The sequence below is a fragment of the Cimex lectularius genome, unplaced genomic scaffold, assembly GCF_000648675.2.
Source record: "Cimex lectularius strain Harlan isolate CLEC.00 unplaced genomic scaffold, Clec_2.1 scaffold3, whole genome shotgun sequence".
Lineage (NCBI taxonomy): Eukaryota > Metazoa > Arthropoda > Insecta > Hemiptera > Cimicidae > Cimex > Cimex lectularius.
This window is the reverse complement of record NW_019392688.1, coordinates 1820350-1842805: the sequence shown is the minus strand read 5'-3', so window position 1 is coordinate 1842805 and position 22456 is coordinate 1820350. Positions and strand designations below refer to the sequence as shown.

The window sequence follows — 22456 nt, the reverse complement described above, 5'->3', positions numbered from 1 at the left end:
AAAGAAAGCATGGTTTCACTGTGGGACATGAAGTGTAAGGAGTATAGTTACAAAATTAAAATGAATGAATCTTGAAGGGAAGTACGACAGTAGTTGTGAGAAGGCACCTGTTAGCAATAGATCAATGTAAACACTTGCTGCCTTTGACGTTGGTACAGAAATGTTTTGGGGGATATAACGGCTTGAGGGTGAGAATGGTTGAATGTAAACAAGTCTTTTGAGGCAGTTTTTTGCAAACACTAAGAAATCTTTTCAAGATAAAATAAATTCATTAATTCCATTAAATTTTGTGGTCCGATTGGCCAAATAACCCCTTTCAATTAATTAATCATTATGCAAGGTTGAGATAAAAAAAGTCAGTGTCATGAGCTGGATTTGAACCCACGATCTTCGGCTAAATACGCTGCTGCTTTCGAAAAATGGCAAAAAGGAGGGAAAATTCGAAAGGTTGGGTTGAGATGGGAAGTTGGTGTCCAAATGGATTGAAGTCGCGATAGCTCAAGTGGTAGAGCAGCGATGTATTTAGCCGAAGGTCATGGGGTTCGAATCCCGCTCGTGGCACTAACTTTTTCATTTCAACCAAAACTTTACATAAAAAGGTTAATTAATTGAAAGAAGTAATTTGGTCAATAGACTACTAAATATAATGGATATTAACATGGTTCGAATCCTGCTCGTGACACTGACTTTTTTATCTCAACCAATACCTTATGTAAAGATTAATTAATTGAAAAATTCTTTAATGTTCAAAGTGATTAACATTAAACCAAAGATTTGAATTTGGAATTATATAGGCTCAATTCTGCACATGTGCAAAGTTGAACCTATTCTCTTCTCGTACTCCACCAGCTTTTGCTATTTACAGTAAATTTGCTGGCAGATTCGAGAATCACACACCCTGGGTGTTGGCAGTCCGGGGCAGACCTCAGTCTCATCTGTCCAGCCATGGAGGTTGGGTTCTGGGGCGGGGTTGCTAGGTCAATTAAGCAGCCAATTCAGTTCCAAACCCATTCCTACTCATGTTCATTTAAATACAGTCCCTTCTATTTATATGCCGTTCAATTAATTAGCGTGGTGGAGTTCCATCACTCTTTGCACGTATTATACATCTAACCTAATTGAGGGTCGATGGGGTACTCGATATTCTGCCATCGACCCTCTCAAAGGACACATTCATTCTAATAAATACATTCACTCTCAACATAACCTTTACACATATTATACAAATATCCTAATTGAGGTTTGTTGGATTACTCGAAATTCCAACATTGCTCTTCACATTGTGCATTCATGCTAATAAATACATTCACTCTCAACACAAACTAGGTAATTATTAGTATATACAACAACCCCATTTCCTCCAAGAATTGGAACATGTGACCCAAATACTTGCTGCCGTGCTCAAGCACAATTGTCAAATTGGGTGGTATTCCTGCGCACTCTCTGTATGGAGCCAAGGAATTGCACCCTTCAATTAGGTGGACACATCGAGCAAACTTTCCCTGCATGCCAGACACATATTCAGGTTTTGGCCCAAAATCATGGCCTATCCTCAGTACCTAAGTGACTGGGTACCCAGACAACCACCGTTTTGCCGGGACGTTCCAGTTTGTGGTATCTCTCCAACAAAGGTACTGCAAGAGGATAGAAGGAAAAAATGCCATGCTGAGGAGTCAGTGCAGAACCACCATTGTCTCGAATCACCCCAAGCACGTGACAATTGCATACAGTTCTGCCATGTAAATGCTACAAGTGTGGCAGGAGCGACGACGAAGTAGACGCACCCTCACGATACGCAGCCCATGCCATACCTTCATCAGTCTTAGACCAGGCTGTAAAGACAAGCCAGAAACCAGATTACCTAGACCTAAGTTTCAACAACTTGGCTCAGTAAAGGTACGGCGAAGTATACGGTTATACACCTCTCCCTCACCAACGTCAAAGTCAATCTGGATTCAATCTTTCTCAGTTTTCATTCTGCAAAAGCTGTTTGAGTATGCCTCGGAACTTGACACAACTGCAAAGTGCTGTTCCAATTTGTCAGCACCTGATGCCTCGGTAACATTCCCATGATTTGTACTTAGTATCGGGGCCATCGGAATTCTAGGTCAACTAGAGAGAGCCCTGATTCTTCGCCAGACCTCCTCAATCAAAGTACGAAAGTTGATATACTTCGTTAGCAATTCCCTTTTGGCTTGGGAGAGTATGCGCACGTCTCTTGCTGGCTCTTTTAACTTTGTATGTAATCAAATTATCTTCGTCAGGTGCCTTCTGTAGCACCGAAAATCCCATTTTTTCTCTGTGTGTGTTCTGACGCAGTCCAGGTAGACCCATGTATCTGGGGGACCAATAAGCTTGCAGCCTGGTTTATCTCCTTCTCAAAGAGTCAGAGATTTCTGTTGTTGTCTCCTATGAGGGTAGGAAACATGAACGACACGGAGAAAAGTGGCAATTTGCTCACTTCAAGACCCACCTAGCCAGAGGAATACAACAGTACGTCTGCGTCGCAACGGAACTCTTCAGTCTCTTTTATTTGGGTTCTCTTTCTGCAGGTTTGGTCAAGGCCTTTCCTTACTCTGATCTCTTTTATGTTTTTCTGTGACAGCAGTTAAGGGAGGCCTCTAATTCTGTGGGGGAGCTAAAGTCTGTAACCTAGGTGTACCTGCAACAACTCCACCGATGTTGCTGCCACCCTTAAAGGGCCCTACCCGGCAATGGTGGTGGGTGCTTAAACACAGATGTTTGAGAGGATGACTTTATCCCTCTGCTTTAGGGGTGGCTTTTAGTGCCACAAAAACTGCAGCAGGTTTTTCTCCAGTGCTTTATGCACTGGAGTAGGGAAACGGCATGAGCAAAGCTCCCCTACACCAATGATTGCCCTGACCACCCGGAAGGAGAGCCTTTCTACAGTTTTCAAGTGTTGAATCTCTTTTCCTCCACGAGGGCAGGACAAACGCTAGAGCGAACAGTGTGCACTATGGTTGCTACATGCTGATTCTTTTGGGTGAGCTTCCCTCCCACACTTTCAAAACTCCTGCAGTGACTTAAAATGCAGGAAAATATGCCCAAGCCTCTGTCACTTATAGCACTGTAAAGCCTCTGGTATATAAAGGCGGACCTTTAATTTAAAAAAAAAAAACAAAAAAAAACCTAATTTGAAAGAACCAAAAATACTTGAATTTTTGCAAACTACGATGAAATACTTAAATGCATACATTTATAAATAAACGACAAAATAATTAACATTGACAAAAATTAAAAAAAAAAAAAACATTTAAAAATGCATGGATGTGAATGAAATTTTGTCGTTTTTACGGCATATTCCGGTCGAAAGAAAAACAAAAAATCTACCTGAGTTGCTGCTGGGCTGATCTGCAAAGCGTTGACATGGGCTGATAATTGTCGTATGACTGGAGAGTACTGAACACTGGGATCGGCTCCTTGCATCATCTGTACAGTACACATCTGTCGTATACAAACAGCGTCAATCAGTCAAGGCAGTCAACACAAAACACAAACTCAGGCTTTCCCCTCGACTAGTGTCACTCTTGTTTTTGTCTTAGTCATAGTTTACAAACAAAAAAATAATAAAAAGTCACGTGTTCTGTCGTGCAGAATGTTCATGTGAACATGCACAATGGGTCTGTATAATGCGATGAGAAAGAAAGATACCAAAATAAACGGAAAATGACACGGTAACATTAAAATTTAATGAAAAGTGTGATCAATAAACAGGCGGTAATATAAAACTTTTTTCATATTACTGAAAAAGTTAGTTATAATTTTATCATATTTTGATACTTTTGGGAGTGCTAAACACATCGTTAGTAAGAAGGGCTAATAATTTAAAGCATTATTAATAACACAAGTAATTAATTAAATACTTAAAACCTATGATATTAACGTTGTCGTAAAAAAAACCCAAAAACAAATAAGGATAAGTGGAAAAGAAATATTTTACTGATCACACTTAAGCAAATGTGAATTGTAAAAACATTAAGATGTCATAACTTGCAAGAAGAAAGAGTGCTTAGCCTACAATAACAATAAAAATAAGTAAATAAATTAAAAAATGATAATTACCTCTACCTGCGACATATGTGGAGGAGGCTGTGCCTGCATTACTGTGTACTGAGGCAGTACGCTGTGCCAGGGAGCGGCTTGGAGTTGGAAACTCGGGACCTGGGCTTGATAAGCGTTTCCATATTGTGCAGTGAGTGGGAGCATGTGCCCAGCCCCGACGCCGTTCTGTCCAGAAGTGTCATATCCCATCTGGCTTCCTTGGAGCTGCAATTTAAACGGATTAATAATCAATTGACTTTAGGTTTAATTGTATTCTTTACCTCATTGCCGTCTCTCCAGATCCTTCCGTCGGTCCTATACATATTTCGCTTTTTCTGGCCCCCATCAGCAAATTTAACTAGAAGGGGCTCTTTACTACCAGAAAGGGGTTTGCCGTTAAATACTTGAATTATCTGCTCGCATTTCTCTCTTGTCTCCATCCTTAAAGTATAAAATTATTTTGTTAACATTATAAATTTTGAACAAAGGAGAGACTATTGTATCAGGTCATAAAATAAATCCATAGCTTTTTTTAAATTGGTAAATTCAATGAAAATTTCACGTGCATGTACACAATTTTAATAAAAAATACAAGAACAATTTTATTCCACTACTAATCATCATCCATGAAATTTTGGTTATTCCCTACTCTCAGAACTTATCAGGTTTTTGAGCAATGAATTTCTCTGTGCGTTTTCTGCGTCCTCAAGTTAGGTAAATTTTTCCATTAAAAGTTTTACAGAGTCAATAATAATTAACGCATAAAAAGGGCAATGTCAGTCAAATATGTACGGGTAGAACATCCCGGCCCAGTTTCCACAATTTTTGGCACATGTGCAAAGACTCATACGGACAGTGTTATCCTGGTAGATAACAATATACTGATGACTAGATGTTTAGAATTATCTGTTTTATTATTATCTGTTATTAATTTATGTAGTTTTTGGTCAATTACTGAAAATAATTGTTCCAACCGTAAGAGAAACACTAGAATTAACGGTTTGGTTGGGCAGAAAAAGCTCATAATTAGAACCCAGATTTATAAAATAAAAATAAAAAATCCTCAAATATGCCATACACTAAAAAAACCCTTAAATATGCCATATAATTTACATTAAAAAACCCCTTAAATATTTCATATAATTTGAACTAAAAATATTTCATTATTTAAGTCAGACATCACCCAAATAATAATGAACTTTTTTTAAAAAAATGTATATATATATTTGGTGTAGAGCATACCCTATTTGAAAGGAAATAGAAAAGAAAAAGATCGTGAGATGAGGTCTGGTGGGATGTAGGGTTCAGAAAAACATTTTCTTTATCGTGCCAACGTTTCGATCTTTACAATTAATTAAGGTTTTTAGTTGAAATGAAAAAAAGTTAATGGCACGAGCAGGATTCAAACCCACGATCTTCGGCTAGATACGCTGCTGCTCTACCACTTGAGCTATCGTGACCTCGATCCACTCGGACACCAACTTCCTATCTCAACCCCACCTGATGAGCTTCCCTCCTTTTTGCCATTTTTCAAGTTTCGATCTTTATTGAGATCATCTTCAGGGCTCAAAGTGTTTGTTTTGTGCAGAATTGTGTCATTCTTGTGTGTCATGTTGGGGGCCTACAGGGCACAATTACAGAGAAAACAAACACTTTGAGCCCTGAAGATGATCTCAATAAAGATCGAAACTTGAAAAATGGCAAAAAGGTGGGAAAACTCATCAGGTGGGGTTGAGATAGGAAGTTGGTGTCCGAGTGGATCGAGGTCACGATAGCTCAAGTGGTAGAGCAGCGGCGTATCTAGCCGAAGATCATGGGTTTGAATCCCGAATCACTCTCGACACGACACGCAAGAATGGCACAATTACACATAAGACAAACACTTTGAGCCCTGAAGATAATCTCAATAAAGATCGAAACGTTGGCACGATAAAGAAAATGTTTTTCTGAAACCTACATCACACCAGACCGCATCTCACGATTTCTAAATAAATTAAAGTATTATACAACAGAACTAATTAAGCTTAATTAAGTCCATGATCTGAATTAACATTTACAACAAACATTACAACAATCAAAGTTAGTTTCTGTAAAACTACAGCCTATTATAAATATTAATGTTATAAATTCCTACACCACCTCGGATTTCAGTTTTGCGTTGAATAGAAAAATCCAGCCTGCTATTTTAGAAGTTGAAGTTCACACTTTTGGCATTTTTTAGGTTTTCTAGGTTGGGACTATGAATGAGGATTTACACTATTTTTCTGTTTCCAATTTTAATGCAAAGACGGTAGAACAGAAAAATTAGTGCCACGAGCGCGGCTTGAACCCATGACCTTCAGTTTCATGGGTTTGAGTCACACTCGTGACACTAATTTTTCTTCCCAATCGTCTTTGCAATAAAATTGGAAATAATAATTTGATAATAATAAACAGATAACTAATTAAATAACTATTTTCATGTTTCAAATGAGGCCCCTATTTTTCCGCAATCCAACTACTTCAGAAAAGTTAGTTTTTCAGAAAAGGCAAGAACTGCACTCAGAAGAGCTTTCTATATTTGTTCCCTGAAAGTTAGATAAAAATGTCTTTTTACTGTCATGTTCTTAGATACCTAATTTTTTATTATTTCAGTACTCAAATTTTTTTTTAAATTTGCGTTTTTCTTGAAATATGCAAAATACAATTTGAACTATTTTACCATGGAGGTATGATTCGAATAAATATCTGATCCCATGCCCATAAGTGTTAGCAAAATGATATGACAAACACTCTGCATCAAGGTATGTCTTGAAGATAAAAGCCACTTCAGTTGTTACTGCCAATCTTATACAGGAGTCCTTGGCAATTTTAGGACTGAATCAATCTTCAAGGAAATTTGAGATCACCTGTAAAAAATCTACAGACATATTTAAGATTGTTTTTGCCCTGATGATGTCCTTAAAATAGGGCTTGGCAGTAACAACCGAATTGCTTTTTTCTTCAAGACATTGATCCAGAGTGTTCATGAGTGAACAAGTGGTCGATCCTTCTAACACTGAAAAAAGGATATGCAATTGCATACAAATCCACTCATAATAAAGCACTCCCTTCCGATCCCACCAAATGTACAACATTTTTGGGATGAAATCAGGGGAGTTGTTAAATGGGTCAGGGGTTTTCCTATCTGAGCATTATTATAAAAAGCTCACTTTTCATCCCGTTATAAATATTTTTAAAAATGGGTCATTTACATTGCACTTTATGAAGGAATCGCAGATGGAGGTGCAATTCATTAAATTCTTTTCTCAAACACGATGTCTTATATCGTTAATTGTGGGTTATTTGTGTTAAAAGCTTGAATTTGATCGGTTAAGGATGACTAGAGAACTTTGTCTTCCAAATAAAAATTTTTGCTTCTGAACTGAGACAACCACTTACGAATGGTGTTTCCTTTTTAAAAATCATCACTATGCACATTACAAATTTTCCTAGCAGTCTTAGTTGCGATTTTTCTTTTGTTAATGGAAAAAACTAAATAAAAAAATTGCACTATTTTTTCCTCCATTTTAAATTAGCAAAATGACTTGTAAAAATAGAAGATCTCAAACAAAAACTGCTTCAAATGACGAGTTAGAATTGAGTTAGTTAAAAAATGCTAAGGACTTATTTTGCGGTTGTGACTTTGTGAGTGGTAAAGGTAGAATAAAACATCTGAAGAATGTATCCTCACCTGGCAAATCCCACACCTTTACTCATCCCTGATGTGTCTTTGAGTATCCTGGTGGATACCACTTGACCGTACTGCTTCAACAAATTTTCTAAATCTGTCTCTTTGTAATTTGGGGGAAGATTTGCTATATACAGATTTGTCGGGTCCTGCTCTTGTTGCTGAAAAGAAAAAAAGGATTGCTATGAATTAATACTGTCGATAATGATTTATCTAAATCCTTAATGTCTACTTGTACATATATCTAGATTTTGGCCAATTTTCTCTTTAAATATACTTTCTTAAAAAGCGGTTACTTCAAGATGAAATCGTATTTTAAATATTTGCTTAGGTTTAGGGTGTTTTATTTGGTTGAATTTTTAGGCTCATTATGCTTACAGACTGTTCGTAGGATGAAATTAATAAAAGTTCCCAAAATAAAAAATCTCGCAGGTGCACAAAATTATCACAATTTATTTTCATAATCGTCAAATATTTGAAATATAGACACATAACACATATACACAATGAGATGTAGAGAAAAGAAACAAAAATACAGAAAGAAACACAATCTAGAGAAAAAGAGTTGCTGAAACATAACAATTCTGCATTTGTGCACCACGGAGAATGATTTTTCAGTTTAATATACAAATTGTCAATGAAAATTAACTCTTTAAAGAGATTTTTCTATAAATCACACCATTGAGAAACCAAATTAAGCACCCAAGTAGATGATAATTTCATAGAATGTTTTTTTGTTTCAAGTAAATACATCAGAAATAAATTTATTTTGTCAAGGAGGGGGACTATGAAGCACTACAGAACTAACGAAATTTCAAAAATATGTTTAAACTTTCAGATATAAAACATCTCCACAATAATAGAAATCTACTTGATAGATAACAGAGATATTCAACAAAAAAGTATTGTCTACTTCTGGAAAATTGGGGTAACTATAACAGCGAACTCTACTGCGTCTAAACATTTAAAATATAATATAGCTACACAAGTTAGTTCAATTTTTCATTATTTGAATTCTTATTAAAACAGTATCTCATTATGTTAATATTTTAGATTTAATAAAACTGCAATTGACAGTATTAATAATAATATTAATGAAGGTTAGTAATAATAGAAGTGTTAGTGGTTTTTAGATCTCAAAAATTATTCTGTTATTATTCCACCACCAGACACATGCTTCAATGCGTAGAAAGCTAAGATTCTTCCAGGGCTAAGGTTTATCAACATATTACAGCGCAAAAAAAAGCACGGACAGACAACCGAATATAACATTGATTTAAATAAATAAAATGAAAATCAACACAAAATAAAAATATCACCAAGCTATAATTTATTATTATACATATTGATATATAAACACTATTTACAAGAATGACAAAATAAATTGAAAATAAAATTTCTTGTACAAAATTTCTACCAGTTCAACTAAAAATAGAATACAATTAAGACACATTGAACTATGATAAAAAAATTGTCTTTTTTTTTGTACGTAACTGTTAAATACCTTGATTTAATTTGCTTGAAAAAACAATTTAAATGATATAAATTCTGGGCCCTATTTTTAGAAAAATTTCTTTGAAAATTTATAAAATGGTTCATATGAGAATGAAAATAGTAAGAAAAACAAAAATCTCATGAATTCTGTCCAATTAAATATAGAAAAGGAAAAAAATGGTAAAAACCTTTGCCTTCTGGGTGTTCATCAAAACTCTGCTAAATAGACAAAAAAATTTACTTCTATTTATCAACTAAAACCGTGTTTGATTAATTATTAGTGACACATTGATTTTCAATAGTGATATTTCCTCCTGTGGTCTGCGGGGTGACGAAACTGTACTTTGGTTGTTGATCTTTCTCACCTGCCTATCCTCACTGTCTTGGTCTGTCAGATTTCAGCACAATTAAGAGGTGGTTTTTGTTTGATGCCTCATCCTGCTTATATCACATCTGATAAACCAACACGACTATAGGCAAATGAAACTGATCAATGACGATCCAATTATAGATCTGAACTTTGCAGGTTTAAAAATAGTTAAACAGACTTTTTTAAGGCTGTATTAAAACAAAATTTTAAATAAAATTAAAATCTGCTAGTGAGACAACTAGCAAGGATAGGCAGGCCAAAATGATCGTTAATGAACAAATTAAATTAATTTTATAATCTTAAGTTAAAACATAATACAGCATATTCAAATTGAATTTTATTAAAGCACAAAATCAACTTAAAAAAAAAAATTGAAAATTTTTAAAAGGCTGTTTATCTGTTGTAAACCAAAATCAATTATATAAAAAAATGTACAACACTAATTGGGGGGGGGGGGGTTATCAGGGAGGTGAATCATGAACCATTTCATAAAATCCTAAATTAGTGACTGTATTTTTATTTTGTTTGCCTGCGGTCTGTTTTGTTTTCAAAGCCCCAATAGGACACAAACGATTAAAGCGATAACAGGGGAAGGACATAAATGTAAAATGTATAATCGAACTTTTACTCCATCATTAAATATTATAGAACAAAGACAAGTTATGAGACAGAAAGAACATCGGTTTTCCTTTTTTGTTTTTTCATTTTAATTATTTCTACATTATTATTATATTATCTACAACTACTGTTTGTTATGAGAAATTGATTATGTTTAGTGTTAGGCAAATGGCTCACGTGTTGTCTGACTTTTGTGTGCGAGTGCAAGTATGTGTGTGCGTGTGTGTGTTTGCAAGTATATTTACATTAAAGTTTTTTTAAATGATTTACACAAAAAAACAGTATAATTTTGAAATTACTGTTTATAATACAGGTTAGTATGGCAGAAGAGACATTAACAAAAAGCGAATGTCGTTATATTACAGAATGTATTGTAAGAGAATGCATCGTGTGAATATATATTGAGATTTTATTTCAAAAATCAATGAAACACCCCTTCTTCTTGGCCCTCAATACTTTCAGATTTGATTTTTTTTATCGAATTGAAAAAAAATATGACTGATTTTTGAGATTGTTACTACGATTTTGAAATGAATCAAGCAAACGACAAAAATTAGTGTTTTTTAAATTTAGTTTTGGGAAAAAATATGACTGATTTTTAAGATTGCTACTAGGTTTTTGAAATAAATCAACCAATAGGCAAAAATTCAATCAGGTTTTTTTTTTTAATCAGCCATTTGCCTTTCCCCTGTCGCGTTTTTTATGTGCGGTCTGTGTAGAGATGTTCAGTGGGTTATCAGTTTTAATGTGAAGTGTGAAATTTTTGAGAAGAAATTACTGTCATGCAACAAACGTACAGTTGTCGGGCAACGGAGAAGGGTGATACCCACTTTGGCCATCTGCGCTTGTATGCCCTTGGCCTGTAGGGCTTTGACTGCAGCTTCTGCACACTCACCGGATTCAAAATCCACGAATCCGTAACCTAGAACATTACCCTTAGTCGTAACAGAAAAAAAAAGAAAAAAAAGAAGAAAGAACAACTAAATAAAATTAAAATAAAACCACCATAACAAATGGAACATAAGAAAATTGTTTTCAATTGAAACGTTTGCAACAAAAAAAGTACTTAGAAAAATTAAAGAAAATTTAAACTGATATCAGAACAAAAATAAAGGTTTAAGAACATTTTAAGGTATTAATTTCATACACATTATTAATATTTTTATAGATCTACATTACCTATTGACCGATGTTTTTTATTTTTTTTAAATAAATATTTTGTTTACCTTTACATTTGCTCGTATTTTTATCTAAGATGGCTTTGGTGGAAATTATATTTCCAAACCTGAAACAGAAAAAAATACGCCTTATAACTCATAAAATGCATTAAATTTATACACATATCCTTCCTCAAATTTGCTATTTTTGTATTGTAAGAATGGAGCACATAGATATTTCAATAAATATATTTTCTTAAGAAAATTCTCCTATTCAGACAATGTATGGGATTCGATGTATGTTTTTTGTCACTACATAATCTCAGATAGGGCACAATAGTGCAGGTTGGAATGAGATTTTTATTGAAATGAGGAATTTCAGAGGATAAAGATGGGTGGATTTAGTTTCATTACTTTTATCCTCCTTTAACAAGACCAACATTGGATTAGGAACACCTGGATGATAGGATGGTGGGTAAAAAAGAGCATGCAATATTATTATGGAGAACAGGAATGTTGGTTGTTCACATCATGAATAGGAAGGGTCCTAGGATGATGCCCTGGAGAATACCCACTTTAATGGGAAAAGATAAGAAAAGGGACCTACTGGATAAGGACAACATAGATATAAGGATTGGATGATAGGATGGTGTGTCAAAAACGAGCACAAAATATTGTTATGGAGAACAGGAATGTTGGTTGTGTATATCATGAATAGGAAGGGTCCTAGGATGATGCCCTAGAAAATACCCGCTTTAATGGGAAAAGATAAGAAAAGGGACCTACTGGATATAAGGACAACATAGATATAAGGATTGGATGATAGGATGGTGTGCCAAAAAAGAGCATGTAATATTGTTATGGACAACAGGAAAGTTAGTAGTGTATATCATGAATAGGAAGGGCCCTAGGATGATGCCCTGGAGAATACCCGTTTTAATGGAATTTATGAAAAGAATTTAAGTAATAACAAGTATGTGAAAAAAAGGAAGCCCATGAGCTCCACATTACTATGAGGGGGTCATATCTGCTTAAATGCTCGAGCTATATTGAGAATGACACCCAAGCAATACTGTACTTTGCTCAAGAGAGGATGATGTGTTTACATTGCTGGAGTGAAATGAGCGGAAACCAAACTGATGATGAGGTAGGATATTAGCAGCTTCAAGCTATTTATATCAATGCTTACAGGAAGAACTTAGAAAGATATTGACTAGGGCAGGAAGTAGACTGATAGGGCAGTTGTAGGAGTTTGGATGTTAGTAGACTTGTTTGATTGTTTAGGAATCGTTTTGATTATGAAGTATGTATTTCCACTGCATTAGAAGTAAAAAGTTGCAGATGTATGTCAGAAAAATAAAACCTTTTTTACTGTTTCTGCTAAAGAGAGGATGATATAGTGTCCACAATGCTGGAGTGAAATAAGCGGAAACCAAACTTATGGTGAGGTAAGAAATTAGCTGTTTCAGCTATTGATCATCTTATGAGGAAGACGTTTGCAAGGATTTTGCCTATGCGAGAAGGAGACTGACAAATGTTCCCTCGGGTCGTATTGCCCGAGAGTGATGCTGAGGTTCTTTTTTGACCACACCTGCACATGGCCTTATCATTTGTTCTCAAGCTGGGAGGTGATGCACTTCAGCTTGAATGTCGAGTAGGTTTGTTGGGTATTGAAATCATTTTAATTATTAAGTATTTCAACTGTATTAGGAGCACAGCATTGTAGATGTATGTCCAAAAAATAAGACATTTTTTATTGTTTCTGCTATAGATGATATATTGTCCGCTGGAGTGAAATGAGCAGAAACCAAACTTATGGTGAGGTAAGATATTAGCAGTTTCAGCTATTGATCATCTTATGAGGAAGAGGTTTGCAAGGATTTTACCAAATGCAGGAAGGACACAAGACAGTCATAGAAACTTAGAGGTTGGGAAGGTTTACTTCAATACAGATAGATAGATGTATGTCTGTTTGTAGATGTATGTCAGAAAAAGAAGATTTTTTTTGGCCAATTTCTACAATACGTTCTTTGACACTGGGTCATATCCTGAGGCTTTTCAGGAAGGTAAATTTTTAATGATGTTTAAATTCGGAAGGTAATGTAAGCTGAAGGTAATTTTCGTTCTTCAAAAGGGCGGAGTAAATGGCTTGTTCAATGTATAAATTTACCGACTGAAATGAGTTTTGGTTTTATATTTTACAAAACGTTAAGTTTTTACAAGAAAAAAGTTTAATAAATAATTTTTTCAAATTAATTTCATACTCGTACACTTTTTGAGGCAGAAGGAATTTGGCAGTTTATCTCTTTTACATTGTTCCCAAATTCCACGCTCCAGAATCCCAAGCCGATCCAGCCGTTTCGGAGGAAAACACCAACAAAGTTGGAATAGTTGAACACGCCAGGGGTACAGCATTCCAAAATAATCCGAAACACAAATCAAGTGTGAATAAAACAACTTTTTATTCTTATTCGGACGATCAAAATGAAATAAATACACTTTTTTTTTTAATTTAGCCAAACCCATGATAAATTTATTGGGCTTTCTCCCGGCCAAAGTGAAAGACTGATCGTAAAAAGTTTCCGCGTTTAAAATTTGACCAAGGATGGAAAGCAAGCCCAATTAGAAGAAGGTTTATTAACGTTTCTAATATATTAATAAATTTTCTTTATTTTTTACACTTCATTCCTTAACTTTTCTACATCTTTTAGTTTCTTCAGGGTGAAGAGGGCATTAAATGGCAAAAAGGAGGGAAAATTCAAAAGGTGTGGTTGAGCAGCGGCGTATCTAGCCGAAGATCGTGGGTTCGAATCCCGCTCGTGCCATTGACTTTTTTATCTCAACTGAAAACGTTAATTAATTGTAATAAATTCAAAAGGTTTTGCAAAGGCCGCGTGACAAAAATCGGCAACATTTATAAATTCGACTTAAATTTCAAATAGAAAATCATCAACAGAAGCAAAGATGCCCGTGTGAAAGTGTTGACCTTTGACCGAATCTCTCGATTTGAGAGAATCATCCTTAAAACGAAACGTGAATTTCTTGACCTAAGACAACGCTGTGCTGTATCCAGGAAAGGACAAGACAAAATCTCACGTTTCACAACGGAATTCCTTCCAGAAGTGGAAAACCTGGAATTGGACGTTAATAGATTGACACAAGATTGAATCGGATCGGAAATAAATAGTAATGTGAACATGGGATCTTTTAACAAAGGGAAAACAGGCCCGCTGTCAAATTTTCGTCTATACAACAAAGTATGAATTGCAATTTTATCAACAAATGGCTAAAAACTATTTTCAAGGCGCACCGTTTTTCTACAAAGTAATCAAATTTAATGTCTTTATTGCTCACGGCTTTTAGAAAACCAAGAAACGGGTTCTGCGGGACAAATAACGTTTAATATCGATTCAGGGTTCAGGGTTAATTAAATTGGAAATTATTTACATCTTTTTAACGTTCAGCAAGGTTTTAAGTTCATTTAACACACAACAAAGAATAAACGCCATCAACTAAAAACAACAATTTTCTTTAAAGAGGTTTTATGTATATATTCTTTTTTTAACAAGGGTGTTTCAACTACGAGGCTATATGAACCCTCGGGTGCCGATGTTTTTGAGAAAAAAAAAGCCCATTTGTAAGTATGTCGGGTTCGAATGCAGGGCCGCTGGATTCGAACCAGGGACCTTTACCTTACAGTGTTGACACAACGCCTAAACCGTTGCGGCCACCGACGCCCCTATTCGAGCAAATCTTTAGAAATAAATAATTCGAATATTTACTACATCCACGAGGGTTTTAAGGGAAAATTACATTAGAAATATTTGGCAAAACATATTCTAATGTGTTGTTTTTTAGTGACTAGTTGTTCAATGATTTGCTGTAATAAGTGGTCAGGAATGAAGTATTTTTGAAAAATATATTTTTCATTTTTTTTTGCCAACGTTTCGACCTTTATTCGGGTCATCTTCAGGGCGTGGGTGAATTACAAAACATATATTGACTGAGAAAAAAATACAATAAAAATGTAAACATGTACATATCATATGTACATAAACATATTCTAATGCGAAGAAATATCAAGTCTATTCAGTGCAAAAAGTGAAAAAATGACTAAAATACACATCCGAGACGTAAGTTTTCTATAAAATAATCGAAAATTTACAATCTACGGGACAAAATCAACAAGCGATCTCTGGTGCAGTGATCTCTGGAATACAATGTGAACAAGCGGAGCCATTCCTACTTTAGCGTTAAAGGTAAGTTCTCGGATCGTCACAAGGCGTTCTAGAGCGAAAGCCCCTTTTGATCAAGAACGAAAGTTAGAGGTACGAAGGTGATCAGATACTCCGCCCTAGTTCTAACCAGAAACAATGCTAGCCAGCAATGCAGCAATGTTCCTTTGATGACTCGGCGGGGAATTTTCTCCTGGAAAGTTTTTGGGTTTCGGGGGAAGTATGGTTGCAACGTTGAAACATAAAGGAATTTACGGAAAAGCACAGCCAGAAGTGTAGCCTGTGGCTTAGTTTGACTCAACACTGGAAACCTCGCCAGGTCAGGATATTGGAATGATTGACAGATTGACTCTTTGATTCAATAATTAATGTGTTAATAAACGAGCGGATACCAGTTTCGAACTCGTCCCGAGACGACCCTGGCCAAATCCACTACACCACCATATTTATACCTAGTACAGTATGCCGGTTTCCCATCTTCTTCGCGGACGGTTCTAAGACAGGGGAATGTATAGCCTACAGGTACAGTAGAGGGAGTTCCACTTCATGGTCCCAACCTCTGTATTGCAGTGTGTACTCGGCCGAGTTGTTTTATATACATTATATAGATTGTTTTATAACCAAGTTTGGTGATAGATTCTGTTTTAACTGTTTCGTGAGAATGTATTTATAAGCGAGAAAGGGTATGGAGTAGAAGAACGTCGATGGCGGAATATGAAGTACCTCATCGACTATTAATTCATCTAGTTAGTGTACGTTTAGTTGTTTATAAGAGTAAAGAGTGGTGTAGGAATATCGAGTACTCCAACATCCTACTGGACTGAGTATGCAAATAAAAAAGAATTTCCCCTCGAAAAATCTTTGGCACAGTTTTCATGGATAGCCACTAGTGAATACAAACGGAGAGTTAAAAGACCTATACGAGAAACCGAATATTGTGCCTGAAATAAAAGCGAACGTCTGAGGTGAACTGGCCACGCGGAAAGGACGCCACAGGACATGGCTTTAAAGAGAGTTTACTGGGGTAAGCTAGGTGGTAAACGGCTGCGAAGAAGGCCTAGAAAGAGATGGTTGGACGACGACGAGGACGGCCTCAGAAAGATGAAGATTATATGATTAGAGACTGGGCTGAAAAGACCTTGTAGTCGATAGCCGCTGGAGCCTGCTGACTTCGGCCGAGATACGGGTAAGACCAAGGTCTAACCCCCATCAAATCATTGTGCACATTGTTGTGCACTATCGTCCAAGCGGTCCAAAGTAATTTCTGTTTTAAGCCCCCAATGTGATCCCATGTTGTACCAACTGATTTGTCCCTGTGGTGAGCTAGGATTGGACTCCAAATGACCGGCATGAAAAAAAAAACTATCGTGAACAGTCGTTACAATGCTACAGTTTGCTTCCTATCGACTCGCTATTCGCAATCTGTTTCCCACGTTCATAAATCGTATCTTTATCGTTCCATGACTCAGGGCTATATCCCTAACGTCCAAGTTTGACAATTTGGTTAGTTTTAGTCTTTTTTGTCTTTACCTCGTATTTAAAGCTCAACAGAGTTTTAGAGAGAATAGAGACAGTGATAAAAGAGGCGGCGCCAAGGCCTACTGCACCTCGACCTCGAATAGATCTATTGTGCTCCCCTGCTTTTTATAACTCACTGGCCAACTTTCAGGTTGTTAATCAGCCTCTATAACTTTGCCAACAGCTAGGATCTTGCTGCTGTTTTTCTTGCCTCTATAAGAACCTGCACGAACATAGACCTTCACAGAAACATAGAATATGTTCTGCTGTCTCCTCCTCTTCCTGGCACAGCGTTTTTTTGGTCTGTATCCTAACCGGTGCATGTGCGTTATTAAGTAGCAATGTCCTGTCAGGAGTCCAACCAGAATCCTGGTTAGATTGCGGTTGCCTTCCAGTAATTGGTTTGTAAGTCTTGTGGATGGTTCTTCTATGAATCTCTTCGCGTACCTCATACCTGTGGTATGAGGTCCACCAGGTTTTGAACTCATTAAGGATCCATTTTAAGTTGTATCCTATCTTCTGCCAAGATGCTAAGCCATAGAGTCCATGCCCCCTCTTTGACATTTGCCACCGCCAACATGACAACCTTTTCGTTGCCTCTTGAGGGAACAGTTTGCGTTAATTACACTTTACTCCATTTGGTGAATTCGTTTCCGTGCTGAGGGCGTCCCGTCTGACTGACCAAACACAAAGCTTCGGGAGAAGAATGCTGACAAAGATCTTTTAAAAATGAATTCTCGGACAACTTACTGTGAACACATGTTGTACAGTTCCTTGTCCGTGGTCCCGGGCGTGAGACCGTGAATGTAGAGATTAGTCTTTGAGAGCTGCGGCTCACCCGGCTGGCCGCCCATGTTGTTGCTCAGGCTAGTCGACAGCGTTCCGCTCTGCGAACCCGTGTTGGAACTCGAAGAACTGCTCGTGTTCGCTGGCGATGAGGCTGTCGGCACCCGCGGGCTGTTCGAGAATTGCTGCAACAAAAGAAACCAGAAGGAAAACTCAGTGATCGGTTCAAATTCAGTGGGCGAGGGGGACTTGGTTCTTCAGTTAAGCTAAGTTAAAATTAAGCAAAATTATTAGCAATTAACAAGTTAAAACGTGGCACGTGTAAAAACCGAGCCATTTTGGTAGTTTATAACTAATGTAAAAACTGATCCTCCTGAAGATTCAGAATTGGCATTCTTTCACAAAAATTATACGCTTGACCTAGGTAAACGGCAAAAACCACGCATTCATGCTATAATATTACGTTCATCACTGCATACGTTCCAAAGTAACAAAAACCGGGAAAAAAGGCCTATTAAATAATCTTCCCGATCGTTATACACAGCCAAAGGTATGACAACATTCGTGGCCCATCAACCCTCAGCGTTTAGGTCTACAAAACGCCTTTTGGCATATCAGGGGTCGAAAGTAAGGCACAAGAATAACTGTCAAATCGGGTAGCCTAAGCACTCTATACAGAGTCAAAGGTATGACACCATTCTTGGTCTCTCAATCCTCAGTGTTTAGGTCTGCCAAACGCGTTTGGCGAATTAGGGGACAAAAAAGGCTCAATACTAGTTTTAACATCGGGTAGCTTACGAACTCTCTATACTGACGTCATTGTTGGCCCGTCAATCCTCAGAGTTTAGGTCTGTCAAACGCCTTCTGGCATATCAGGGGTCGAAAGTAAGGCACAAGAATAATTGTCACATCGGGTAGCCTAAGCACTCTCTATACAGAGTCAAAGGTATGACTGGTCTCTCAATCCTCAGTGTTTAGGTCTGCCAAACGCGTATTGGCGAATTAGGGGACAAAAAAGGCTCAATATAGTTTTCACATCGGGTAGCTTACGAACTCTCTATACAGAGCCAAACGTATGACGTCATTGTTGGCCCGTCAATCCTCAGAGGTTAGGTCTGTCAAACGCGTTCTGGCATATCAGGGGCCGAAAGTAAGGCACAAGAATAATTGTCACATCGCGTAGCCTAAGCACTCTCTATACAGAGTCAAAGGTATGACACCATTCCTGGTCTGTCAATCCTCAGCCTACGCGCTTTCTGTATGGAACCACGGTATGAACCCGTTAGAGTACGTATTTACTAAAAACAGGTTATTGTTAGCTTCAACTCGGATCGTCCTGGGGTCTGTCTTTTCTCGATGGTTTGTCTGTTAGATATTTTTCGGCAGTTTTCCATCTTTAGTTTATTTAAGTCCAATATGTACAATTTAAATACAGAATTAAGTGTCTTCATGTCAAGGGTCGTTTCTGTTTATCCCGGTCGCCTACCCTCGCGGTTTTTTGGTCTGTCAAACGCGGTTTGCAGATCAGGGCGGCATAGAAGGACTCAAGAATAATCGACACATCTGGTAGCCTACTTGCTCCCAGTACATAACCTAGGTATGACCCGTTAGAGTAAGTTTTTACTAAAAACAAAGATAATTGTGGCTTCAACTCAGATTATCCTTGGGTCCCATCCTCAGTGATTTGTCTATTTCTCTATCGATGGTTAATTTAACTACTGTATTTCAAATTTAGGTGGGAAAGTAGAATGAAATGAGTTTTCTTGTCAAACCTGACGGGTAGATGGAATTTGGACGTTTTTGTACATCTTGGTCCGCCTACTCTCGCTTTTATTTTGCTCTGCCAAATATGTACTGGCATTTCGCGTTCTTCAGTTGTTGGTTTGTCCAATAAAAGATTATTTATTTAATCTGTTAATATTTTTAAATAATTACTTTTCCTTTCCATCTGATAATTGAACAAATTGACCGACGCCTTATCGCTGAAGGGTTTTAACATATTATAAAACCTAAGGAAAAAAGCTTACGTAAAAAAGACGAAAAATGTCTTTTTACCGTTATTAGATTAGAGAAAAAAAGTTTAATTGAGATCACAGTTGTTAACGGGCAGAGTGGCCGGGATGAGTCAAGCCTGTCGGTGGAGTGTCACTTGTCCGATATGCGGGCCCACGCGTTGCATATTCAACGAGTCCTTTTTCGAAAATATACCAACCCGCCTGGGGCCGTTTCGAAGAAAAATAATGTGAAAATTATTCCCTTTTCGAGAGGCTGGCATTTTAAAGCGTGGGAGAATAAAATCCGCCTGTTTTGGGTGGCCTGGACGAAAGATGTACCATGACGTTCATACAGAGGAGTCGGGCGGAATTTCAAATGGTTCCTTCCAAATCATACTTAACCAATCTAAAATATATAGCTAAAATTCGGGGTCGATTTGGCAAAAAACTCAACTGGAAAACCACTATCTTCTTTAAGCCTAGTCCTAACTGTAAATGATTCCGAACGATCTACCCAAGTTGCACGACAGTTCAACTTTGTTTTTAGCTTGTTTTCAAAGTCTGGTCGTGTTCAGTAAAACAGAGACCTCGGATTAGTTTGAGATAAGTGGTTATTATGTGGGGGAGAAGTGAAAAGGTATTTAAGGCCCTAGGAGCCCAACTGAAGTTAAAATGAAGACGTCACAGGAAAGGATCAGTGGAACCCTATCAAATCAGTTTCAAGTGACTTTGACTCAGACAAGGAGACCAATCAATAAATTTCATACTAGAAAAGAATGATAAGAGCAATCTAAACTAGCCCTGCAGAGAATATTTATAATAGGATGACGTACAATGTAGCCATCACAACGCGCGCTTTACGATTCTTTCAGAAGACCTGGAAGAGTTAAAACCAATAAATACCTAATATCTGATGACGGCAGAGAAGTTATAGAAGAAGTGCAAATTAATCGGTTCAAATGATATCAGAGCTAAGAACTCTGGTGGTCATTGGGGTCAAGGCAGCCTTTCTGTTTTGAATAAAGTGCTTAAATAACAAGCATTCCCTTAAGATGAAAAACCAGTTGGTGATGTGCGGGAGCGAACCCTGAAGCTAGGGGATCCGCAATAACAAGTCACCATCACATAAGTCGATGACTGACACAACCGTAGTTGCATAGAATGCAGGATAAGAGCGAATAATATGATTGGGCAGGGAGATCGAAGGGAAACATAAGCAGGCGTTTTTGTAACTTAGGCTAAAGCTTAGCGCCACATAATGCAACTTTAACTACATTACAAAAGGAGTGATGGTAAAAATAAATATTAAAAGATGAATGGTTTGGGAAAATATAACAAAATAATGTGGTGCATCAGGACCTAATAATAACACAAGTATAAATCTTGAAAACACAATAATTGTATTAATTTAGTATTTTACCTCCAAGCATAAGCACCAGAGCTTCAAAATCACTTGGCTAATTACTAATAAAATTCTACAACCTATATGCCACAATTAGTGCCTTCCATTACTACATTTCCGATCCATGACCTTCTCATTTTATTTCTTTCTTTGGCTGTTATTTGAAATAAATTGACAACAAAAACTATTGCAAAAGTGGACAAGGAACAAACAACAAATTTCAATACTGTTCAGTTGGGATTGTCATCAAAAAAATTATAGTAGAAACACATAAAAATGATGCTGAGAAAAGTGGTACTTCCCTACAACTAACACTAGAGGACCACTGACCTCTGGGCTTCCAAGCTCCAAAACTGTTCGGGTATTTACAACCTGTACTAGGCTTGATAATGATGTTCAAAAATTTAAAATGGTGCCGAGAAAATGGTAATTTGCTGCTACAAACACTAGAGAACCAATGACTGGGCTTCGAAGCAATGTCCAATAATGTTCTGGTATTTACCACCTGTACTAGGCTTGGTAATGATGTTCAAAAATTTAAAATTGAGCTGAGAAAATGTAGTTTGCTACTACAAACACTAGAGAACCAATGACCTCTGGGCTTCCAAGCAATGTCCAATAATGTTCTGGTTGATGTTCAAAAGTTTAAAATGGTGCTGAGAAAATGGTAGTTTGCTACTACAAACACTAGAGAACCACTGACCTCTGGGCTTACAAGCAATGTCCAATACAGTTCGGGTATTTACAACCTGTACTAGACTTAATAATGATGTTCAAAAGTTTAAAATAATGCTGAGAAAAGCGGTAGTTTGCTACTACAAACACTAGAGAACCAATGACCTCTGGGCTTCCAAGCAATGTCCAATAATGCTCTGGCTGATGTTCAAAAGTTTAAAATGGTGTCGAGAAAACGGTAGTTTGCTACTACAAACTCTAGAGAACCAATGACCTCTGGGCTTCCAAGCAATGTCCAATACTGTTCGGGTATTTACAACCTGTACTAGACTTAATAATGATGTTCAAAAGTTTAAAACAATGCTGAGAAAAGCGGTATTTTGCTACTACAAACGCTAGAGAACCACTGACCTCTGGCTTCCAAGTAATGTCCAAT

The 22456-nt window shown here is 37.0% G+C and overlaps 1 protein-coding gene across 8 annotated transcripts in view; it reads right to left on the bottom strand.

The window, feature by feature from the left end:
- Positions 1-22456, bottom strand: part of LOC106662146 (protein alan shepard) — a 189673-nt gene that overhangs the window by 1952 nt on the left and 165265 nt on the right. For 4 of the 8 annotated variants that reach the window (XM_014385969.1, XM_014385973.1, XM_014385971.2 and 1 more), the window contains 7 exons: positions 17914-18134; positions 11480-11538; positions 11051-11175; positions 7775-7932; positions 4344-4503; positions 4084-4287; positions 3352-3465 (listed from right to left, as the gene is read on the bottom strand). In XM_014385969.1, coding sequence (XP_014241455.1) covers positions 3352-3465; positions 4084-4287; positions 4344-4503; positions 7775-7932; positions 11051-11175; positions 11480-11538; positions 17914-18134 — 1041 coding nt within the window. The remainder of the gene's footprint in view (positions 1-3351; positions 3466-4083; positions 4288-4343; positions 4504-7774; positions 7933-11050; positions 11176-11479; positions 11539-17913; positions 18135-22456) is intronic. The other 4 variants (XM_014385974.1, XM_014385975.1, XM_014385972.1 and 1 more) reach the window with 3 other exon arrangements.